The 20114-nt window shown below is 45.8% G+C and overlaps 2 protein-coding genes across 8 annotated transcripts; one reads left to right on the top strand and one right to left on the bottom strand.

Moving 5' to 3' along the window:
- Nucleotides 1-467: 467 nt before the first annotated feature.
- On the bottom strand, nt 468-6027 carry jmjd7 (jumonji domain containing 7). 2 transcript variants are annotated; one of them, XM_089003917.1, is made up of 9 exons: nt 5808-6027; nt 4824-4977; nt 4611-4749; nt 3338-3452; nt 3212-3268; nt 3017-3112; nt 2242-2321; nt 2019-2178; nt 468-663 (listed from the first exon to the last, which is right to left on the bottom strand). In XM_089003917.1, the coding sequence occupies exons 1-9, from the start codon at nt 5854-5856 to the stop codon at nt 572-574; spliced, it is 942 nt and encodes a 313-aa protein (XP_088860043.1). In that variant the 5' UTR covers nt 5857-6027; the 3' UTR covers nt 468-571. The 2 variants fall into 2 exon arrangements, with proteins under 2 accessions (XP_088860043.1, XP_088860042.1); XM_089003916.1 differs by having other exon boundaries at nt 2945-3112.
- Nucleotides 6028-6163: 136 nt separating this feature from the next.
- Nucleotides 6164-19698, top strand: lrrc57 (leucine rich repeat containing 57). 6 transcript variants are annotated; one of them, XM_089003924.1, is made up of 7 exons: nt 6164-6325; nt 6398-6525; nt 6609-6730; nt 16463-16598; nt 16670-16938; nt 18078-18263; nt 18367-19698. In XM_089003924.1, the coding sequence occupies exons 3-7, from the start codon at nt 6647-6649 to the stop codon at nt 18406-18408; spliced, it is 717 nt and encodes a 238-aa protein (XP_088860050.1). In that variant the 5' UTR covers nt 6164-6325; nt 6398-6525; nt 6609-6646; the 3' UTR covers nt 18409-19698. The 6 variants fall into 6 exon arrangements, with proteins under 6 accessions (XP_088860050.1, XP_088860048.1, XP_088860051.1 ...); XM_089003922.1 differs by having other exon boundaries at nt 6398-6481; nt 6600-6730; XM_089003925.1 differs by having other exon boundaries at nt 6398-6481.
- The last annotated feature ends 416 nt before the right edge of the window (nt 19699-20114 follow it).

Raw genomic sequence — 20114 nt, forward strand, 5'->3', positions numbered from 1 at the left:
CTAGCTAGATTTCTATCTGAGTTACTTCCAGGTTGAGTGAACGCTGGCGCGTGTGGCTGCTGCTGCTCACCCACAGAAAAACTTAACTATAGCTGGCTGTCTAGCTAGCTATTTGTTGGCTATCTAGCTGGATACCTAGATAGCTAGCTATTTACTGTCTATTAGCTATCTAGCTGGCTGTCTAGCTAGCTATCTATTTGCTAGCTCATAACTATCTACCTAGCTGGCTAGCTGTCTAATTAGCTAGATATTCTATTAGCTAGCTATTAACTAACTATTAGCTAGCTAGCTTTCTATCTATTTGAGTTACTTTTGGGTTGAGTAAACGCTGGCGCATGTGGCCCTCGCTGCTCACCCACAGGAAAGAACTTAACTGTGACTGTAAAATGACCTTGAGAGTTTTGAAAGGCGCTTAGAAATGAAATGGATTATTATTATTATTATAAAAAAATGGATGCGTGCAACTATTTCAGCTCAGTTGCTATTTTATGAGGTCCAGTAGTTGAGTTTCAAGCTTTGTCCTGCGGCGCCCTCGTGTGGCCCGGCGGTGCACTGCGGGCCGGCGGGCGGCTCAGTGTTGGGAAGCGACGACGGTTGTGACGTCATCCAGAAGCGTGTAGTAGTTGTACTTGATGTCAAAGTCCATGTCGTACCAGAAGTTCACTAAAAAACGCCATCTTGGTTTTTAGCTCAACATTATAACAATACTACTAATAATAATTTCATTTTTAAGCACCTTTCAAAACTCTCAAGGTCACTTTACAGGCACAGGAGAAGTTTTCAAGTGGGTGAGCAGCGGCAGCCACATTCCAAAGCGTTCACTCAACCTGGAAGTAACTCAAATAGATAGAAAGCCAGCTATCTAGCTAAGTGTTAGCTAATCATCACTCAACCCGGTCGTACCTCATTTGACCTTTTAAAAGTCGCACTGAATATTCTGCAAGTCTCGTTTTTGAGTTGGTGACGAGTCCGTACGTGACGTCACTAAAGGAAAATATCAGATTGCGTGTTTTGGCTATTTTAGATGCTATAAAACGTTTTTCTGATGTCAGTTAAAAAACAAAAAAGTGACGTCGGTTGTCCTTTAAATCAGGAGGGCGATGGTATGAAATCAGCATTTAGTGTCAATATTTTCTGTTTTTTTTTTATCTAGCTAGCTAGCTATCAGCTAGCTATTTTTCTATCTATTTGAGTTACTTCCAGGCTGAGTGAACGCTAGCGCATGTGCCTGCCGCTGCTCACCCACAGAAAAACGTATTAACTATCGAGCTGGCTGGCAGTCTAGCCAGCTATTTGTTGACTATCTAGATGGATAGCTATCTATTTGTTGTCTATTAGCTATCTGGCTGTCTAGCTAGCTATTTGTTGGCTATCTAGCTGGATAGCTACCTAGCTAGCGAGCTATTTGCTATCTATTTGCTGTCTATTAGCTATCTATATAGCTGGCTGGCTGCCTAGTTAGCTATCTATTAGCATTCTAGCTGGATAGTCATCTAGCTAGCTAGCTATTAACTCGCTACTAGCTAGCTTTCTATCTTTTCCAGTGAATTCCGGGTTGAGTGAACGCTGGCGCGTGTGGCTGCCGCTGCTCACCCCCAGGAAAAAATGTATCCTGCAACTGTAAAGTGACCTTTAGAGTTTTGAAAGGCGTTTAAAAATTGAATGTATTATTATCATCTATTTGAGTTACTTCCGGGTTGAATAAACACTGGCGCGTGTGGCTGCCGCTACTCACCCGCGGAAGAACTTATCCTGTGACTGTAAAGTGTCCTTGAAAGTTTTGAAAGGTGCTTAAAAATGAAATGTATTATTATTATTGAGATGCAGGAAAAAAAATGTGGCGCCCTCTAGCGGTTGGTGGTGGAATTCCACAAAAACGAAGCGAGACTCGCCAAAATAAGATCTCCGCCCCCTATACCCACCCCAAAATAAATCCCTCATGTGTTTTGACATGTTCCCGATTGATTGATTGATTGATTGATTGATTGATTGATTGATTGATTGATTGCGCAACCGACCTGCGATGCAGCCGTGCGACTGCCGCACGTGGTGGAACCACAAAGACGGCAGGTAGAGCATCTCTCCCGCCTTCACGCTGCAGCGTAGCGGTCTGGCTCTTCCGTAAAGGGGGTAGCGCTCCAGGTCCGGGTCCAGCGGGTCGACGGGGATCCAGGGCACCTGGAGGCGGGGTGTGTCAGTGGGGGGTTTCGTGGTGTCAGAGAGGCCGTCGCCCGGACTCACCTTGTCGCCCTCGGTCTGGTCCACCACCTCAAAGTCACCGTCGTCGTCCTTCTGGCGGTAGACCGCCGGCTGGTAGAGGCCTGGTGGCGCATGCAATTAAAAAAACAGCTGGTTATTTATCTAGCTAGCTAGCTAGCTTTCCATTTGTGTTACTTCCAGGTTGAGTGAACGCTGGCGCGTGTGGCTGCCGCTGCTCACCTACAGAAAAATTATTATTAACTATCTAGCTAGCCGGCTGTCTAGCGAGCTATTTGTTGGCTATTTGGCTGGATAGCTACCTAGTTGGCTACCTAGCTAGCTATCTATTAGCTCTCTAGTTAGCTATCTATTAGCTATCTCGCTGGATAGCTAGCTATCTATGAAATAGATATTAGCTCGCTAGCTAGTTTTTCTATCTATTTGAGTTAATTCCAGGTTGAGCGAACGCTGGCGCGTGTGGCTGCCGCTGCTCACCCACAGAAAAAACGGATCCTGTGACTGTAAAGTGACCTTGAGAGTTTTGAAAGGCGCTTATAAATGAAATGGATTATTATTATTATTATTATTATTAACATGGAAAAAAGGTAAATGTTGCCCCTTTGTGGAAGGGAAAAAATTGCCAGAGGTCTGACCAGCGCTTTATTGGCACGCAAGCAAGGAAAAACCAAAACCCGAATAAATTGGTGAATGGCGGCAGTGAGTGAGTTAAAGGAGCGACCGTTACCACGGTTACTCAGGTGACCGATTAGCACAACACCCCCGGTCAAGTGGGCGCAGAGGTCGTTGCCACGGTTACCATAAGGAACGAAGGGCCTGTCTGTGGGCGGCAGCAAGATGAAGTCCTTCTGACCAGAGATGACGCAATAAAGATTCTCGTAAGGATCTTTGTGTACTGGAAAAGGAAGTGAGGGGAAAAAAATGACTTTTTTCAATGTTATTGTTTTTTTAATTATTCTTTTTTTCATCAGGCAACCCGACGGGCAGCTCTTACACGACGTGATGGCGTCGGCCTCGCCGATCCAGAAGTTGACGGCGTCGGGGAACTTCCCTGAGCCAAGGATGAAGACGTAAGCGACGGGCGAGAAGGCGTCGGGCGAGCGAGCGGGCGAGTGCTCACCCAGTGCGGCGCTCATCCAGGCGACGTGCGCGTCCACGTCGTCCGTTAGCTCTGGAAGCTCCTCCACTAGGTTGGAGCACTGCTTCTGAACGTAGAACACGCCCCGACGCCGAACCTGATGGACGCCAAGCGAGTGTCAGATCCAAAGGCCTCTTTATCATAATAATAATAATAATGTACATTTAATTTCTCAGCACCTTTCAAAACTCTCAAGGTCACTTTACAGTCATGGGATTTTTTTTTGTGCGGGTGAAGCACTTTCTGTACCCTCTTTGTGACATGAAGCAGTTTGAGATGAAAGAGGAGAGGATCAAAGTGTCCTTTACATGATTGTTTTGATCCTAAATAGTTTACTAGGAAACAAAATGGCAGACTTGGGTCTTTTCAGGCATCGTTCGGGCAGCTTTTTTGACTCACAACAGACTTGCCGCCATCTTTCATGTGGCAAAAGGAAATTGGTTTAGTGCGCTAAACTAGCTTCTGGGGTTGGCATTTTGTTTCCTTGTGGACTATTTAGCATCAAAACATAAGCAACCCCAGAAGCTAGTTTAGCGCATTAAACCAATTGCCTTTTGCCCCATGAAAGGTGACGGCGAGTCTGTGGTGAATCTACAAAGCTGCCCCGAACTATGCCTGAAATGACCCAATTTTCTGCCATTTTGTTTCCTTGTTGACTATTTATAATAATAATAATAATAATAATAATAATAATAATAATACATTTAATTTTATAAGCAACACCAGAAGCGAGTTTAGCACATGAAACCAATTTCCTTTTGCCACAAGAAAGATGGCCGCGAGTCTGGTGTGAGTCAAACAAGCTGCCCCGAAATATGCCTGAAATGACCCAATTTTCTGCCGTTTTGTCATTGTCTGCCATTTTGTTTCCTTGTGGACTATATTATAATAATAATAATAATAATAATAATAATAATAATAATAATAATAATAATAATAATAATAATAATAATAATAATATTTAATTTCATAAGCAACACCAGAAGCGAGTTTAGCGCACAAAACCAATTTCTTTTTGCCACATGAAAGATGGCGCCGAGTCTGTGGTGAATCGAAAAAGCTGCGCCGAACTATGCCTGAAATGACCCAATTTTGTGCCATTGTCTGCCATTTTGTTCCCTTGTGGACTATTTAGGATCAAAACATAAGCAACCCCAGAAGCTAGTTGAGCGCACTAAACCAATTGCCTTTTGCCACATGAAAGATGGCGGCGAGTCTGTGGTGAGTCGAAAAAGCTGCGCCGAACTATGCCTACTTTTCCTTGGATGATGTCCAGCACGGAGGAGAAGCTCATTCGCCGCTCCTCAGGCATGACGAATCGATCGCCTTCCACGGCATCGGCGTAACCGTTGGGCGTCACCGCCACGCTGATGACCTTGGAGCCCACTTTCTGCCTGCGGGACGGGAAGCGGGAGGCCCCGCCATCGGGCCGGGCGTCCCCGCCGATGCTTGTCGGCGGCGGTTTTACCTGAGGTAGGAGGGCGTCCACGCCGACAGAGCCGGCCAGTGATCCAAGGCCCGGCGTACGATGCACGGCTTGTTGGGAGCGATCCAGCGGCGGTAGAAGTCGAGCGGCTCGGGTGGACCGTCCACGTAAGGCACCGATTGGCTCAGGTACAAATCTGAAACGGGATCATCACGCAACTCGTATGTTGTCATGACGATACAAATAGAAATGGTGGAGCTCATTGGTGTCCAAGTCGAGGCCCGGGCGCCAAATCTGGCCCACCACATCATTTTATTCCGCCCGCCAAAACTAGCCAATTAGCGATTGAGCTAGCCAGTTCTCTTTCTATTCAGCTAACTGGCTAATCCCTTAAATCACAGGTGTCCCAGTCAAGGCCTGGGGGATAAATCTGGCTAGCTAGCAATCAAATTGCAAATTTCCTCATTGTGGGACTATTAAAGGCTTCTGATTCTGACCAAGCCAGCTAACTCTCTCGCTAGCAAGCTCTCTCACTAGCTAGCTCTCTCGCTTGCTAGCTCTCTCGCTAGACTTTGACACTCATAGTAATAGATAGTAAGCAATGTTGCTAGTCGCAATCGGTACATTGTATACCATCGTAATGCGGATAAACTAGTCGCGGAAGTGTTGGAAGTGAAGCGGTGAAAGTTTAACGGAGAAAAAGTGCAGTCGACTTGATTCTGTAGAACGAAGCCGTCCTTATCAGTATGAGTCGACTCGGTCCTATAAATTCACCACTAGTAATATCATAATAGTGCTGTTATTATTGTCGAAGTAGTGGTAGTAGGGTAGTAGTAGAGTTGTAGTACAGTAGGCAGGACAGGTCTTGTAGTTTTACAAATACGATGACAACAAGGAGGGGGGGAATATAGATTCGTATAAAATTTATGATTGATATTTGTTTGTGTAGTAGTGCTGCGAATAGTAATAGTACGCGTATTGGTATTCATAAACACGCTACAAGTTAAAGCAGGACTACGAACGTACCGTGAGCCTCTTCGGCGAATCGAAGCAGCCGCTCTTTCACGTCGTCCATGACGTGTTCGATAAAGATTAAAGTTTTAAAAAATTACATTTTAATCCGCAGTCCGCATGCCATTTTTTTTTTAGATTCTGCGCCTGCGCAATGAGTCGTCGGCGTCTTCTTCCTGCCCGGAAGTTGAATAGCAAGTATTAAAAGGGTGCTGTGACGCCATCAAAGAAATATTTCTGTCATTAAATTCATTTATTTTTACGGAAACATTAGAAATTGGTGAGAATCCTAAATGAGTGTACAGAGTGACGATGACGTTTCTCTCAAAGACGTAAACAAACGCGTTGTATTGCGCATGCGTGGACATGACGTCACACGTAGCGATTATCTGTTAAACGGCTACAGGGCGGCTCTCCTCGGAACTTTTAATAAACATTTTTTTTTTGTCACGCAATGTCTTCAGCAACATGTTGAATATTTAAATAGGCTCCGGGTTGTACGACGAGAAGAGCACAACATTCGTCACTTTGACGTAAGTGAGCCCCCAGGCCGCGTTTGGAAGTGCTAGCATTTAGCATGGGAACTGATGTGTCGCCTATGGTAGTTTAGCCTTTAGCTCCAACGTCACTCAACGCACAAGCGCGCGCGTGCAGTATAGAGTGCACCGAAGCTGAAGTCATCAACTTTGGTACTGTAGGACCAACTTCCGTCTTATTTGATTGACAGCTGGAGGTCCGCAACGGTTTAATATTATGAATCACGGTGTCACGTGATTTTTCATTTGTCTTCTTTTTTTTTTAATTGAGGTTCCACAGGACTGTGACGTGTCAAGTTTGGACCTTCTTGTGTCCGGATGGGGAACAGCGCTCTCAAGTCCCACCTCGAGACTTCCCAGAAGACGGGAGTATTCCAGCTCACTGGAAAAGGACTTCCGGAGGTGAGACAGGTCTGGTACCGGCGTATTTGGGTGCGATTTTAGTATCACAGTTTGGAAAAGGACTTTCAGAGGTGAGACAGGTCTGGTACCGGCGGTTTTGGTTACCATTTTAGTATCGCATTTTGGAAAAGGACTTCCGGAGGTGACACAGGTCTGGTACCAGCGTATTTGGGTGCGATTTTACTATCACAGTTTGGAAAAGGACTTTCAGAGGTGAGACAGGTCTGGTACCGGCGTATTTGGGTGCGATTTTAGTATCACAGTTTGGAAAAGGACTTTCAGAGGTGAGACAGGTCTGGTACCGGCGTATTTGGGTGCGATTTTAGTATCACAGTTTGGAAAAGGACTTTCAGAGGTGAGACAGGTCTGGTACCGGCGTATTTGGGTACCATTTTAGTATCACATTTTGGAAAAAGACTTTCAGAGGTGAGACAGGTCTGGTACCGGCGTATTTGGGTGCGATTTTAGTATCACAGTTTGGAAAAGGACTTCCGGAGGTGAGACAGGTCTGGTACCGGCGTATTTGGGTGCGATTTTACTATCACAGTTTGGAAAAGGACTTTCAGAGGTGAGACAGGTCTGGTACCGGCGTATTTGGGTGCGATTTTAGTATCACAGTTTGGAAAAGGACTTTCAGAGGTGAGGCAGGTCTGGTACCGGCGTATTTGGGTGCGATTTTAGTATCACAGTTTGGAAAAGGACTTTCAGAGGTGAGACAGGTCTGGTACCGGCGTATTTGGGTGCGATTTTAGTATCACAGTTTGGAAAAGGACTTTCAGAGGTGAGACAGGTCTGGTACCGGCGGTTTTGGGTACCATTTTAGTATCGCATTTTGGAAAAGGACTTCCGGAGGTGAGACAGGTCTGGTACCGGCGTATTTGGGTGCGATTTTAGTATCACAGTTTGGAAAAGGACTTTCAGAGGTGAGACAGGTCTGGTACCGGCGTATTTGGGTGCGATTTTAGTATCACAGTTTGGAAAAGGACTTTCAGAGGTGAGACAGGTCTGGTACCGGCGTATTTGGGTGCGATTTTAGTATCACAGTTTGGAAAAGGACTTTCAGAGGTGAGACAGGTCTGGTACCGGCGTATTTGGGTACCATTTTAGTATCACAGTTTGGAAAAGGACTTTCAGAGGTGAGACAGGTCTGGTACCGGCGTATTTGGGTGCGATTTTAGTATCACAGTTTGGAAAAGGACTTTCAGAGGTGAGACAGGTCTGGTACCGGCGGTTTTGGGTACCATTTTAGTATCGCATTTTGGAAAAGGACTTCCGGAGGTGAGACAGGTCTGGTACCGGCGTATTTGGGTGCGATTTTAGTATCACAGTTTGGAAAAGGACTTTCAGAGGTGAGACAGGTCTGGTACCAGCGTATTTGGGTGCGATTTTAGTATCACAGTTTGGAAAAGGACTTTCAGAGGTGAGACAGGTCTGGTACCGGCGTATTTGGGTGCGATTTTAGTATCACAGTTTGGAAAAGGACTTTCAGAGGTGAGACAGGTCTGGTACCGGCGGTTTTGGGTACCATTTTAGTATCGCATTTTGGAAAAGGACTTCCGGAGGTGACACAGGTCTGGTACCAGCGTATTTGGGTGCGATTTTACTATCACAGTTTGGAAAAGGACTTTCAGAGGTGAGACAGGTCTGGTACCGGCGTATTTGGGTGCGATTTTAGTATCACAGTTTGGAAAAGGACTTTCAGAGGTGAGACAGGTCTGGTACCGGCGTATTTGGGTGCGATTTTAGTATCACAGTTTGGAAAAGGACTTTCAGAGGTGAGACAGGTCTGGTACCGGCGTATTTCGGTACCATTTTAGTATCACATTTTGGAAAAAGACTTTCAGAGGTGAGACAGGTCTGGTACCGGCGTATTTGGGTGCGATTTTAGTATCACAGATTGGAAAAGGACTTCCGGAGGTGAGACAGGTCTGGTACCGGCGTATTTGGGTGCGATTTTACTATCACAGTTTGGAAAAGGACTTTCAGAGGTGAGACAGGTCTGGTACCGGCGTATTTGGGTGCGATTTTAGTATCACAGTTTGGAAAAGGACTTTCAGAGGTGAGGCAGGTCTGGTACCGGCGTATTTGGGTGCGATTTTAGTATCACAGTTTGGAAAAGGACTTTCAGAGGTGAGACAGGTCTGGTACCGGCGTATTTGGGTGCGATTTTAGTATCACAGTTTGGAAAAGGACTTTCAGAGGTGAGACAGGTCTGGTACCGGCGGTTTTGGGTACCATTTTAGTATCGCATTTTGGAAAAGGACTTCCGGAGGTGAGACAGGTCTGGTACCGGCGTATTTGGGTGCGATTTTAGTATCACAGTTTGGAAAAGGACTTTCAGAGGTGAGACAGGTCTGGTACCGGCGTATTTGGGTGCGATTTTAGTATCACAGTTTGGAAAAGGACTTTCAGAGGTGAGACAGGTCTGGTACCGGCGTATTTGGGTGCGATTTTAGTATCACAGTTTGGAAAAGGACTTTCAGAGGTGAGACAGGTCTGGTACCGGCGTATTTGGGTACCATTTTAGTATCACAGTTTGGAAAAGGACTTTCAGAGGTGAGACAGGTCTGGTACCGGCGTATTTGGGTGCGATTTTAGTATCACAGTTTGGAAAAGGACTTTCAGAGGTGAGACAGGTCTGGTACCGGCGGTTTTGGGTACCATTTTAGTATCGCATTTTGGAAAAGGACTTCCGGAGGTGAGACAGGTCTGGTACCGGCGTATTTGGGTGCGATTTTAGTATCACAGTTTGGAAAAGGACTTTCAGAGGTGAGACAGGTCTGGTACCAGCGTATTTGGGTGCGATTTTAGTATCACAGTTTGGAAAAGGACTTTCAGAGGTGAGACAGGTCTGGTACCGGCGTATTTGGGTGCGATTTTAGTATCACAGTTTGGAAAAGGACTTTCAGAGGTGAGACAGGTCTGGTACCGGCGGTTTTGGGTACCATTTTAGTATCGCATTTTGGAAAAGGACTTCCGGAGGTGACACAGGTCTGGTACCAGCGTATTTGGGTGCGATTTTACTATCACAGTTTGGAAAAGGACTTTCAGAGGTGAGACAGGTCTGGTACCGGCGTATTTGGGTGCGATTTTAGTATCACAGTTTGGAAAAGGACTTTCAGAGGTGAGACAGGTCTGGTACCGGCGTATTTGGGTGCGATTTTAGTATCACAGTTTGGAAAAGGACTTTCAGAGGTGAGACAGGTCTGGTACCGGCGTATTTCGGTACCATTTTAGTATCACATTTTGGAAAAAGACTTTCAGAGGTGAGACAGGTCTGGTACCGGCGTATTTGGGTGCGATTTTAGTATCACAGTTTGGAAAAGGACTTCCGGAGGTGAGACAGGTCTGGTACCGGCGTATTTGGGTGCGATTTTACTATCACAGTTTGGAAAAGGACTTTCAGAGGTGAGACAGGTCTGGTACCGGCGTATTTGGGTGCGATTTTAGTATCACAGTTTGGAAAAGGACTTTCAGAGGTGAGGCAGGTCTGGTACCGGCGTATTTGGGTGCGATTTTAGTATCACAGTTTGGAAAAGGACTTTCAGAGGTGAGACAGGTCTGGTACCGGCGTATTTGGGTGCGATTTTAGTATCACAGTTTGGAAAAGGACTTTCAGAGGTGAGACAGGTCTGGTACCGGCGGTTTTGGGTACCATTTTAGTATCGCATTTTGGAAAAGGACTTCCGGAGGTGAGACAGGTCTGGTACCGGCGTATTTGGGTGCGATTTTAGTATCACAGTTTGGAAAAGGACTTTCAGAGGTGAGACAGGTCTGGTACCGGCGTATTTGGGTGCGATTTTAGTATCACAGTTTGGAAAAGGACTTTCAGAGGTGAGACAGGTCTGGTACCGGCGTATTTGGGTGCGATTTTAGTATCACAGTTTGGAAAAGGACTTTCAGAGGTGAGACAGGTCTGGTACCGGCGTATTTGGGTACCATTTTAGTATCACAGTTTGGAAAAGGACTTTCAGAGGTGAGACAGGTCTGGTACCGGCGTATTTGGGTGCGATTTTAGTATCACAGTTTGGAAAAGGACTTTCAGAGGTGAGACAGGTCTGGTACCGGCGGTTTTGGGTACCATTTTAGTATCGCATTTTGGAAAAGGACTTCCGGAGGTGAGACAGGTCTGGTACCGGCGTATTTGGGTGCGATTTTAGTATCACAGTTTGGAAAAGGACTTTCAGAGGTGAGACAGGTCTGGTACCAGCGTATTTGGGTGCGATTTTAGTATCACAGTTTGGAAAAGGACTTTCAGAGGTGAGACAGGTCTGGTACCGGCGTATTTGGGTGCGATTTTAGTATCACAGTTTGGAAAAGGACTTTCAGAGGTGAGACAGGTCTGGTACCGGCGGTTTTGGGTACCATTTTAGTATCGCATTTTGGAAAAGGACTTCCGGAGGTGACACAGGTCTGGTACCAGCGTATTTGGGTGCGATTTTACTATCACAGTTTGGAAAAGGACTTTCAGAGGTGAGACAGGTCTGGTACCGGCGTATTTGGGTGCGATTTTAGTATCACAGTTTGGAAAAGGACTTTCAGAGGTGAGACAGGTCTGGTACCGGCGTATTTGGGTGCGATTTTAGTATCACAGTTTGGAAAAGGACTTTCAGAGGTGAGACAGGTCTGGTACCGGCGTATTTCGGTACCATTTTAGTATCACATTTTGGAAAAAGACTTTCAGAGGTGAGACAGGTCTGGTACCGGCGTATTTGGGTGCGATTTTAGTATCACAGATTGGAAAAGGACTTCCGGAGGTGAGACAGGTCTGGTACCGGCGTATTTGGGTGCGATTTTACTATCACAGTTTGGAAAAGGACTTTCAGAGGTGAGACAGGTCTGGTACCGGCGTATTTGGGTGCGATTTTAGTATCACAGTTTGGAAAAGGACTTTCAGAGGTGAGGCAGGTCTGGTACCGGCGTATTTGGGTGCGATTTTAGTATCACAGTTTGGAAAAGGACTTTCAGAGGTGAGACAGGTCTGGTACCGGCGTATTTGGGTGCGATTTTAGTATCACAGTTTGGAAAAGGACTTTCAGAGGTGAGACAGGTCTGGTACCGGCGGTTTTGGGTACCATTTTAGTATCGCATTTTGGAAAAGGACTTCCGGAGGTGAGACAGGTCTGGTACCGGCGTATTTGGGTGCGATTTTAGTATCACAGTTTGGAAAAGGACTTTCAGAGGTGAGACAGGTCTGGTACCGGCGTATTTGGGTGCGATTTTAGTATCACAGTTTGGAAAAGGACTTTCAGAGGTGAGACAGGTCTGGTACCGGCGTATTTGGGTGCGATTTTAGTATCACAGTTTGGAAAAGGACTTTCAGAGGTGAGACAGGTCTGGTACCGGCGTATTTGGGTACCATTTTAGTATCACAGTTTGGAAAAGGACTTTCAGAGGTGAGACAGGTCTGGTACCGGCGTATTTGGGTGCGATTTTAGTATCACAGTTTGGAAAAGGACTTTCAGAGGTGAGACAGGTCTGGTACCGGCGGTTTTGGGTACCATTTTAGTATCGCATTTTGGAAAAGGACTTCCGGAGGTGAGACAGGTCTGGTACCGGCGTATTTGGGTGCGATTTTAGTATCACAGTTTGGAAAAGGACTTTCAGAGGTGAGACAGGTCTGGTACCAGCGTATTTGGGTGCGATTTTAGTATCACAGTTTGGAAAAGGACTTTCAGAGGTGAGACAGGTCTGGTACCGGCGTATTTGGGTGCGATTTTAGTATCACAGTTTGGAAAAGGACTTTCAGAGGTGAGACAGGTCTGGTACCGGCGGTTTTGGGTACCATTTTAGTATCGCATTTTGGAAAAGGACTTCCGGAGGTGACACAGGTCTGGTACCAGCGTATTTGGGTGCGATTTTACTATCACAGTTTGGAAAAGGACTTTCAGAGGTGAGACAGGTCTGGTACCGGCGTATTTGGGTGCGATTTTAGTATCACAGTTTGGAAAAGGACTTTCAGAGGTGAGACAGGTCTGGTACCGGCGTATTTGGGTGCGATTTTAGTATCACAGTTTGGAAAAGGACTTTCAGAGGTGAGACAGGTCTGGTACCGGCGTATTTCGGTACCATTTTAGTATCACATTTTGGAAAAAGACTTTCAGAGGTGAGACAGGTCTGGTACCGGCGTATTTGGGTGCGATTTTAGTATCACAGTTTGGAAAAGGACTTCCGGAGGTGAGACAGGTCTGGTACCGGCGTATTTGGGTGCGATTTTACTATCACAGTTTGGAAAAGGACTTTCAGAGGTGAGACAGGTCTGGTACCGGCGTATTTGGGTGCGATTTTAGTATCACAGTTTGGAAAAGGACTTTCAGAGGTGAGGCAGGTCTGGTACCGGCGTATTTGGGTGCGATTTTAGTATCACAGTTTGGAAAAGGACTTTCAGAGGTGAGACAGGTCTGGTACCGGCGTATTTGGGTGCGATTTTAGTATCACAGTTTGGAAAAGGACTTTCAGAGGTGAGACAGGTCTGGTACCGGCGGTTTTGGGTACCATTTTAGTATCGCATTTTGGAAAAGGACTTCCGGAGGTGAGACAGGTCTGGTACCGGCGTATTTGGGTGCGATTTTAGTATCACAGTTTGGAAAAGGACTTTCAGAGGTGAGACAGGTCTGGTACCGGCGTATTTGGGTGCGATTTTAGTATCACAGTTTGGAAAAGGACTTTCAGAGGTGAGACAGGTCTGGTACCGGCGTATTTGGGTGCGATTTTAGTATCACAGTTTGGAAAAGGACTTTCAGAGGTGAGACAGGTCTGGTACCGGCGTATTTGGGTACCATTTTAGTATCACAGTTTGGAAAAGGACTTTCAGAGGTGAGACAGGTCTGGTACCGGCGTATTTGGGTGCGATTTTAGTATCACAGTTTGGAAAAGGACTTTCAGAGGTGAGACAGGTCTGGTACCGGCGGTTTTGGGTACCATTTTAGTATCGCATTTTGGAAAAGGACTTCCGGAGGTGAGACAGGTCTGGTACCGGCGTATTTGGGTGCGATTTTAGTATCACAGTTTGGAAAAGGACTTTCAGAGGTGAGACAGGTCTGGTACCAGCGTATTTGGGTGCGATTTTAGTATCACAGTTTGGAAAAGGACTTTCAGAGGTGAGACAGGTCTGGTACCGGCGTATTTGGGTGCGATTTTAGTATCACAGTTTGGAAAAGGACTTTCAGAGGTGAGACAGGTCTGGTACCGGCGGTTTTGGGTACCATTTTAGTATCGCATTTTGGAAAAGGACTTCCGGAGGTGACACAGGTCTGGTACCAGCGTATTTGGGTGCGATTTTACTATCACAGTTTGGAAAAGGACTTTCAGAGGTGAGACAGGTCTGGTACCGGCGTATTTGGGTGCGATTTTAGTATCACAGTTTGGAAAAGGACTTTCAGAGGTGAGACAGGTCTGGTACCGGCGTATTTGGGTGCGATTTTAGTATCACAGTTTGGAAAAGGACTTTCAGAGGTGAGACAGGTCTGGTACCGGCGTATTTCGGTACCATTTTAGTATCACATTTTGGAAAAAGACTTTCAGAGGTGAGACAGGTCTGGTACCGGCGTATTTGGGTGCGATTTTAGTATCACAGTTTGGAAAAGGACTTCCGGAGGTGAGACAGGTCTGGTACCGGCGTATTTGGGTGCGATTTTACTATCACAGTTTGGAAAAGCACTTTCAGAGGTGAGACAGGTCTGGTACCGGCGTATTTGGGTGCGATTTTAGTATCACAGTTTGGAAAAGGACTTTCAGAGGTGAGGCAGGTCTGGTACCGGCGTATTTGGGTACCATTTTAGTATCACATTTTGGAAAAGGACTTCTGGAGGTGAGACAGGTCTGGTATTGCCGTGTTTGGGTACCATTTTAGTATTTCAGTTTGCAAAACGACTTTCAGAGGTGAGACAGGTCTGGTACCGGTGTGTTTGGGAACCATTTTAGTATCACATTTTGGAAAAGGACTTCCGGAGGTGAGACAGGTCTGGTACGGTTGGGTCAGGCGGATTGGGGTCTGAACTCGTAGGCAACACTTCAGCTGATTGGTCAGCCTTGGTGTCCGTCACGTAAACATCCACCCCTTGAAATGTGTCTGTGCATCAAGAACAGTATGCAGCCAATCGCAAGCGAGCTCGATCGGAAAAAGGCGTGCAATACAAAATACAGCAACTCTGTCCGAACATTTTGCCACATACTGTACCTGGAAAAGCAAACTTAAGTCTTGCGGGTAGTTTCGGACCGATACTTCTATTGTCCTGCCCGAGTATGAGGTCGAACAAGCGTCAAAGGTAGAGAAAAGGAGTCAAAACATCATGAATATTCAGCGTGAGGCTTAAACGGTAATTCTATGATTGTAGCTACATGCCGTGGAATCTTTGTCAAATATGCTCAACAGAAGTCATTTCAAGTGATTTTACAAATGATGGACGCAACTTGTCCGGAGGTGTCAGTTGTCCTTTACAAGGTAAACAATAGCTATATGCTAATATAGCTAATAACTAACAGGTTCCCATACGGTACCTTGTGGTCTTCAGATGCTTCTGATGCTAAGCTAACAGGTTCCCATACGGTACCTTGTGGTCTTCAGATGCTTCTGATGCTAAGCTAACAGGTTCCCATACGGTACCTTGTGGTCTTCAGATGCTTCTGATGCTAAGCTAACAGGTTCCCATACGGTACCTTGTAGTCTTCAGATGCTTCTGATGCTAAGCTAACAGGTTCCCATACAGTACCTTGTGGTCTTCAGATGCTTCTGATGCTAAGCTAACAGGTTCCCATACGGTACCTTGTAGTCTTCAGATGCTTCTGATGCTAAGCTAACAGGTTCCCATACGGTACCTTGTGGTCTTCAGATGCTTCTGATGCTAAGCTAACAGGTTCCCATACGGTACCTTGTGGTCTTCAGATGCTTCTGATGCTAAGCTAACAGGTTCCCATACGGTACCTTGTGGTCTTCAGATGCTTCTGATGCTAAGCTAACAGGTTCCCATACGGTACCTTGTAGTCTTCAGATGCTTCTGATGCTAAGCTAACAGGTTCCCATACAGTACCTTGTGGTCTTCAGATGCTTCTGATGCTAAGCTAACAGGTTCCCATACGGTACCTTGTAGTCTTCAGATGCTTCTGATGCTAAGCTAACAGGTTCCCATACAGTACCTTGTGGTCTTCAGATGCTTCTGATGCTAAGCTAACAGGTTCCCATACGGTACCTTGTGGTCTTCAGATGCTTCTGATGCTAAGCTAACAGGTTCCCATACGGTACCTTGTGGTCTTCAGATGCTTCTGATGCTAAGCTAACAGGTTCCCATACGGTACCTTGTGGTCTTCAGATGCTTCTGATGCTAAGCTAACAGGTTCCCATACGGTACCTTGTGGTCTTCAGATGCTTCTGATGCTAAGCTAACAGGTTCCCATACGGTACCTTGTAGTCTTCAGATGCTTCTGATGCTAAGCTAACAGGTTCCCATACGGTACCTTGTGGTCTTCAGATGCTTCTGATGCTAAGCTAAAAGGTTCCCATACAGTACCATGTGGTCTTCAGATGCTTCTGATGCTAAGCTAAAAGGTTCCCATACGGTACCTTGTAGTCTTCAGATGCTTCTGATGCTAAGCTAACAGGTTCCCATACGGTACCTTGTAGTCTTCAGATGCTTCTGATGCTAAGCTAACAGGTTCCCATACGGTACCTTGTGGTCTTCAGATGCTTCTGATGCTAAGCTAACAGGTTCCCATACGGTACCTTGTGGTCTTCAGTTTCCCGAGGAACTGCAGCGGCTTACGGCAAACCTCCGAACCGTGGACCTGTCTGACAACAAGTTGGAGTCGCTCCCTCCTTCTATCGGAAACTATGCGCAACTCCGGAGTTTGACCCTCAACTCCAACAGGCTGGGTGAGCGTCGATCGTCGCCATCGAAAGAAACGAGGCAGCACACTCTTGAGCGCTGACTTTCTGGTCCTCAGGCGGACTCCCCCACGAGATCGGCAAGCTGAAGAAACTGGAGACTCTGAGTCTGGGTTGCAACCGGATCCGGCATCTCCCACCCACTATGGAGCAGCTGAAGGCCCTGCGAACCCTCATCCTGGCCGGGAACCGCATCTCGGAGTTCCCCAGCGGACTCGGAGCCCTGAGACACCTGGACCTGCTGGACCTGTCCCGCAACCAGATTCGGAGCGTGCCGCCGGAGGTGTCCGAGTTACAAGTCATTGAGATCAACCTCAACCAGAACCAGGTACAGTGATACCTCGGTTGACGAACCCCTTGGCTTACGAACTTTGCGGTTTACGAACGTTAAATTGATGACCATTTTACCTTGGCATACAAACTTTTTTTTGAGATACACACGGAGCTGCCACAATGACTAATGTGTTGCTCGCGAACGAGCCCGTTCTCCGAACAAGAAAATGGCAGCCGACTCGTTTTTGTCCTCTATTCCCCGCCCCCAGTCTTCGGCTAAAGCCACGTGATTGGTCAAGAATGCAGCAGTGAGGGGAGGTGGTTTAAACATTAAATAGACAGGCAGATGACACAGAGAAAGAGAGTGTGAGAAAATGGATAGAAAACAGTGACATTTGGATTCGTTTCGACTTTGAGGCAGAGTGTAGACTGCAAGGTTAAAATTCCCATCAATCATGCTCCACAAATAACCCGCACAAACCTTCTGTACACTTGATGCAAAAAGCTATCAACCCAGCTAAACAGAACAATTGATGAGGAACTAGGTAAAATGATCGCCGACAAAGCACCTACAAGGGATCATTCCTCAAGATGGTGAAAGAAGCGAATGTTCCTCATCAAGTGTTTCATGCTGATGCCATCAACGACCGTCACAAAGGTCAATAAAACGACTTTATTATACTGTAGTGTATTTCTTTAATTAATGTCCTGATGGAATATGACTCTCCTTCCAAACAGCGATTCCCTCCCTGCGACCTCCTCCCACCCCATTCCATCGACCATCACAAATGTAAATAAAATGACTTTATTATACAGTGCAGTGTGTTTCTTTCATGACAATACAATAGCACATTTATTATACATAAAAATGGAATATTTGTGTAGTTTTACAGCTTATTTAGCATAAAATCATGTTTTATGGGGACCTGGGAACAGATTATTCTCATTTGAATGGTTTCCTATGGGAAATGACTTTTTGGGATACACACTTTTCGTCTTACACACCAATTCAGTTCGTAAGCCTGTAGTTGACGACCAAACAGAGTAGTCTCCGTTTCTGAGCTTTGCGTCTCGGACAAACGTTGTGGACAAACAGCTTTAGCTTTAGCGTGGTTGACAAATGGCCGCCATCGCTTTTGTAAAGTCTTCCTGAGGTGTGTCTTGGGAAGCACCCAAGTTGTGCCGGTCTTCCAGATCTCGCTGCTGTCGGCGGAGGTGTCCCGGTGTCCTCGCCTCAAAGTTCTGCGCGTGGAGGAGAACTGTTTGGACCTGGCCGCCATCCCGCTGTCCGTCCTGAATGAGTCGCAGGTGTCTCTGTTCTCGGTGGAAGGAAACCTCTTTGAGGTGAAGAGTCTTCGGGACCTGGAGGGCTACGACAAGGTGAGGACGCTAACTTGTTCTGGAATGGTTGCCATTGGCGGACCGCTCCAGGCTTCGGGCCACTTGGTGAGCGGCGTTTGACCGTCACGTCTTCCTTCCTCAGTACATGGAGCGTTTCACCGCCACCAAGAAGAAGTTTTCCTGAGAAGCCGCCACCCCAAGTCCAAGAAGAACCAAGAGACCAGTTAGTGAAGCTCGTTTCCCGCCAGGAAGTCAAACGTCTGCCGCCTCCGCCATCTTGAGGAACAACGCGGAAAAAAATGGAAGCTGTTCCCTTGGAGTCACAAAGGCTCATGAAAAACAGGAAGTCACAGAATGCCTTGGCGCGCTGTCGGCCATCTTGCCGTGTTTGCATATCAGCCACCACGCGGGCCTCAATCATCATTGTGAGCCTTTAGCCACCATACAGCTATTTCCGGTTCTTTTTGTCATATGATTGAGTTATGAGCTTTCACAATAAAAGCATGCCTTCGGGGACATGCAGACTCGACCAACCGCACTAAACATACTCAAACCTAGCTGGCTATCTATTTGCTATCCATTTGCTATCTATTAGCTATCTGGCAGCTAGCTTTCTATCTACTTGACTTACTTCTGGGTTGAGTGAACGCTGGCGCATGTGGCTGCCGCTGCTCACCCGCAGAAAAAACTGATCCTGTGACTGTAGTGACCTTGAGAGTTTTGAAAGGGGCTTACAAATGAAATGTATTATTATTATTATTATTATAATCAACTGTTTTCACGCTTGATGTAAGCTCATTATATTATGACAGTTGAGCTATCTATTAGCTGGCTGGCTAACTATCTAGCTAGCTAATAGCTATCTCTGGCAAGCTAGCTATTCCATTATATTATATTAGCTATCTATTAGCTATTTAGTTTTCTATCTATTTGAGTTACTTTGGGGTTGAGTGAACGCTGTGGCTGCCGCTGCTCACCCACAGAAAAACGTCTCCCGTGACTGTAAAGTGACCTTGAGAGTTTTGAAAGGCGCTTAGAAATGAAATGGATTATTATTAAAGAAAAAAATGCTTTTGATGATCTAATATTAACTCTGATTCTTTCATATTATCATTCCTAATTTATTTTGAATCAATGGATAATTGCTGAATAAAGAAAATGGAAAGTGTATTTATTGATTTTAAAAATGATGTATTTTTTAAAAAAGTACCAAAAGTATGTTGCTCAGTACTGACACCTTCTGGATCTTGCGCACGACCTCCGCGCTTGTGATGCCGACACACTAAAGTAGCGCTCGGGAAGCTCTTTAGCTCTTTTGATGATTGCATCTGGCTTGCCGATAAAATTAAATACATATTTTCACCTTTTTGCTATTCATTTCCGGTTTGGCCGGGAGTTGGCGGAAAGCGCAATTTTGATTGGATGATACCGACCTATGTAGTGATGGGAAGTGCGGCTCTTTTCAGATTTTGGCTTGGCTCACTAAAGAGATCCGGCAATTTTGGCTCCCAAATGGCTCTTCAGTTTTTTTGTTGCTTAAATTAATTAACTAATTAACAAAAATAATGTGAAAAACGAGTTACTCATGTAAAAAAATACACCATATCAAATAATTTTATTAATACGCCTTTATTTATATGTGTACAGAGTTAGTGGATGCTAACTTTCACTTTCCCTGCGGTACTCTGGTCTGATGATCAGCTGTCACTAATTTGCTATCATCCCAACTAGTAATATTGATAATAATTGATTAATGACAGCATAATGTGATAACATTTGTACACTGTACTTGTCGATGCTCAAATGGCTCCAAAACGGGAAAAATGTCGGCTCCGATTTCTGGCTCTTTACGTTCACTTCGGAGATCCGACTCTAAGAAGCGGCTCGTTC

Source organism: Hippocampus bargibanti, linkage group LG09 (assembly GCF_051943395.1).
Source record: "Hippocampus bargibanti isolate YZ-2025 linkage group LG09, ASM5194339v1, whole genome shotgun sequence".
In the NCBI taxonomy this organism is placed as follows: Eukaryota; Metazoa; Chordata; class Actinopteri; order Syngnathiformes; family Syngnathidae; genus Hippocampus; species Hippocampus bargibanti.

Coding starts and splice junctions, on each gene's coding strand:
- jmjd7 (XM_089003916.1), bottom strand. CDS start 5,856: ATGGACGACGTGAAAGAGCGGCTGCTTCGATTCGCCGAAGAGGCTCAC. Junction 2,179..2,241: donor ACCAGACCGAGGGCGACAAG/GTGAGTCCGGGC, acceptor CCCCGCCTCCAG/GTGCCCTGGATCCCCGTCGA. Junction 664..2,018: donor GTCGCACGGCTGCATCGCAG/GTCGGTTGCGCA, acceptor GGCGTTTTTTAG/TGAACTTCTGGTACGACATG.
- lrrc57 (XM_089003924.1), top strand. CDS start 6,647: ATGGGGAACAGCGCTCTCAAGTCCCACCTCGAGACTTCCCAGAAGACG. Junction 16,599..16,669: donor CCTCAACTCCAACAGGCTGG/GTGAGCGTCGAT, acceptor TCTGGTCCTCAG/GCGGACTCCCCCACGAGATC. Junction 18,264..18,366: donor ACCTGGAGGGCTACGACAAG/GTGAGGACGCTA, acceptor TTCCTTCCTCAG/TACATGGAGCGTTTCACCGC.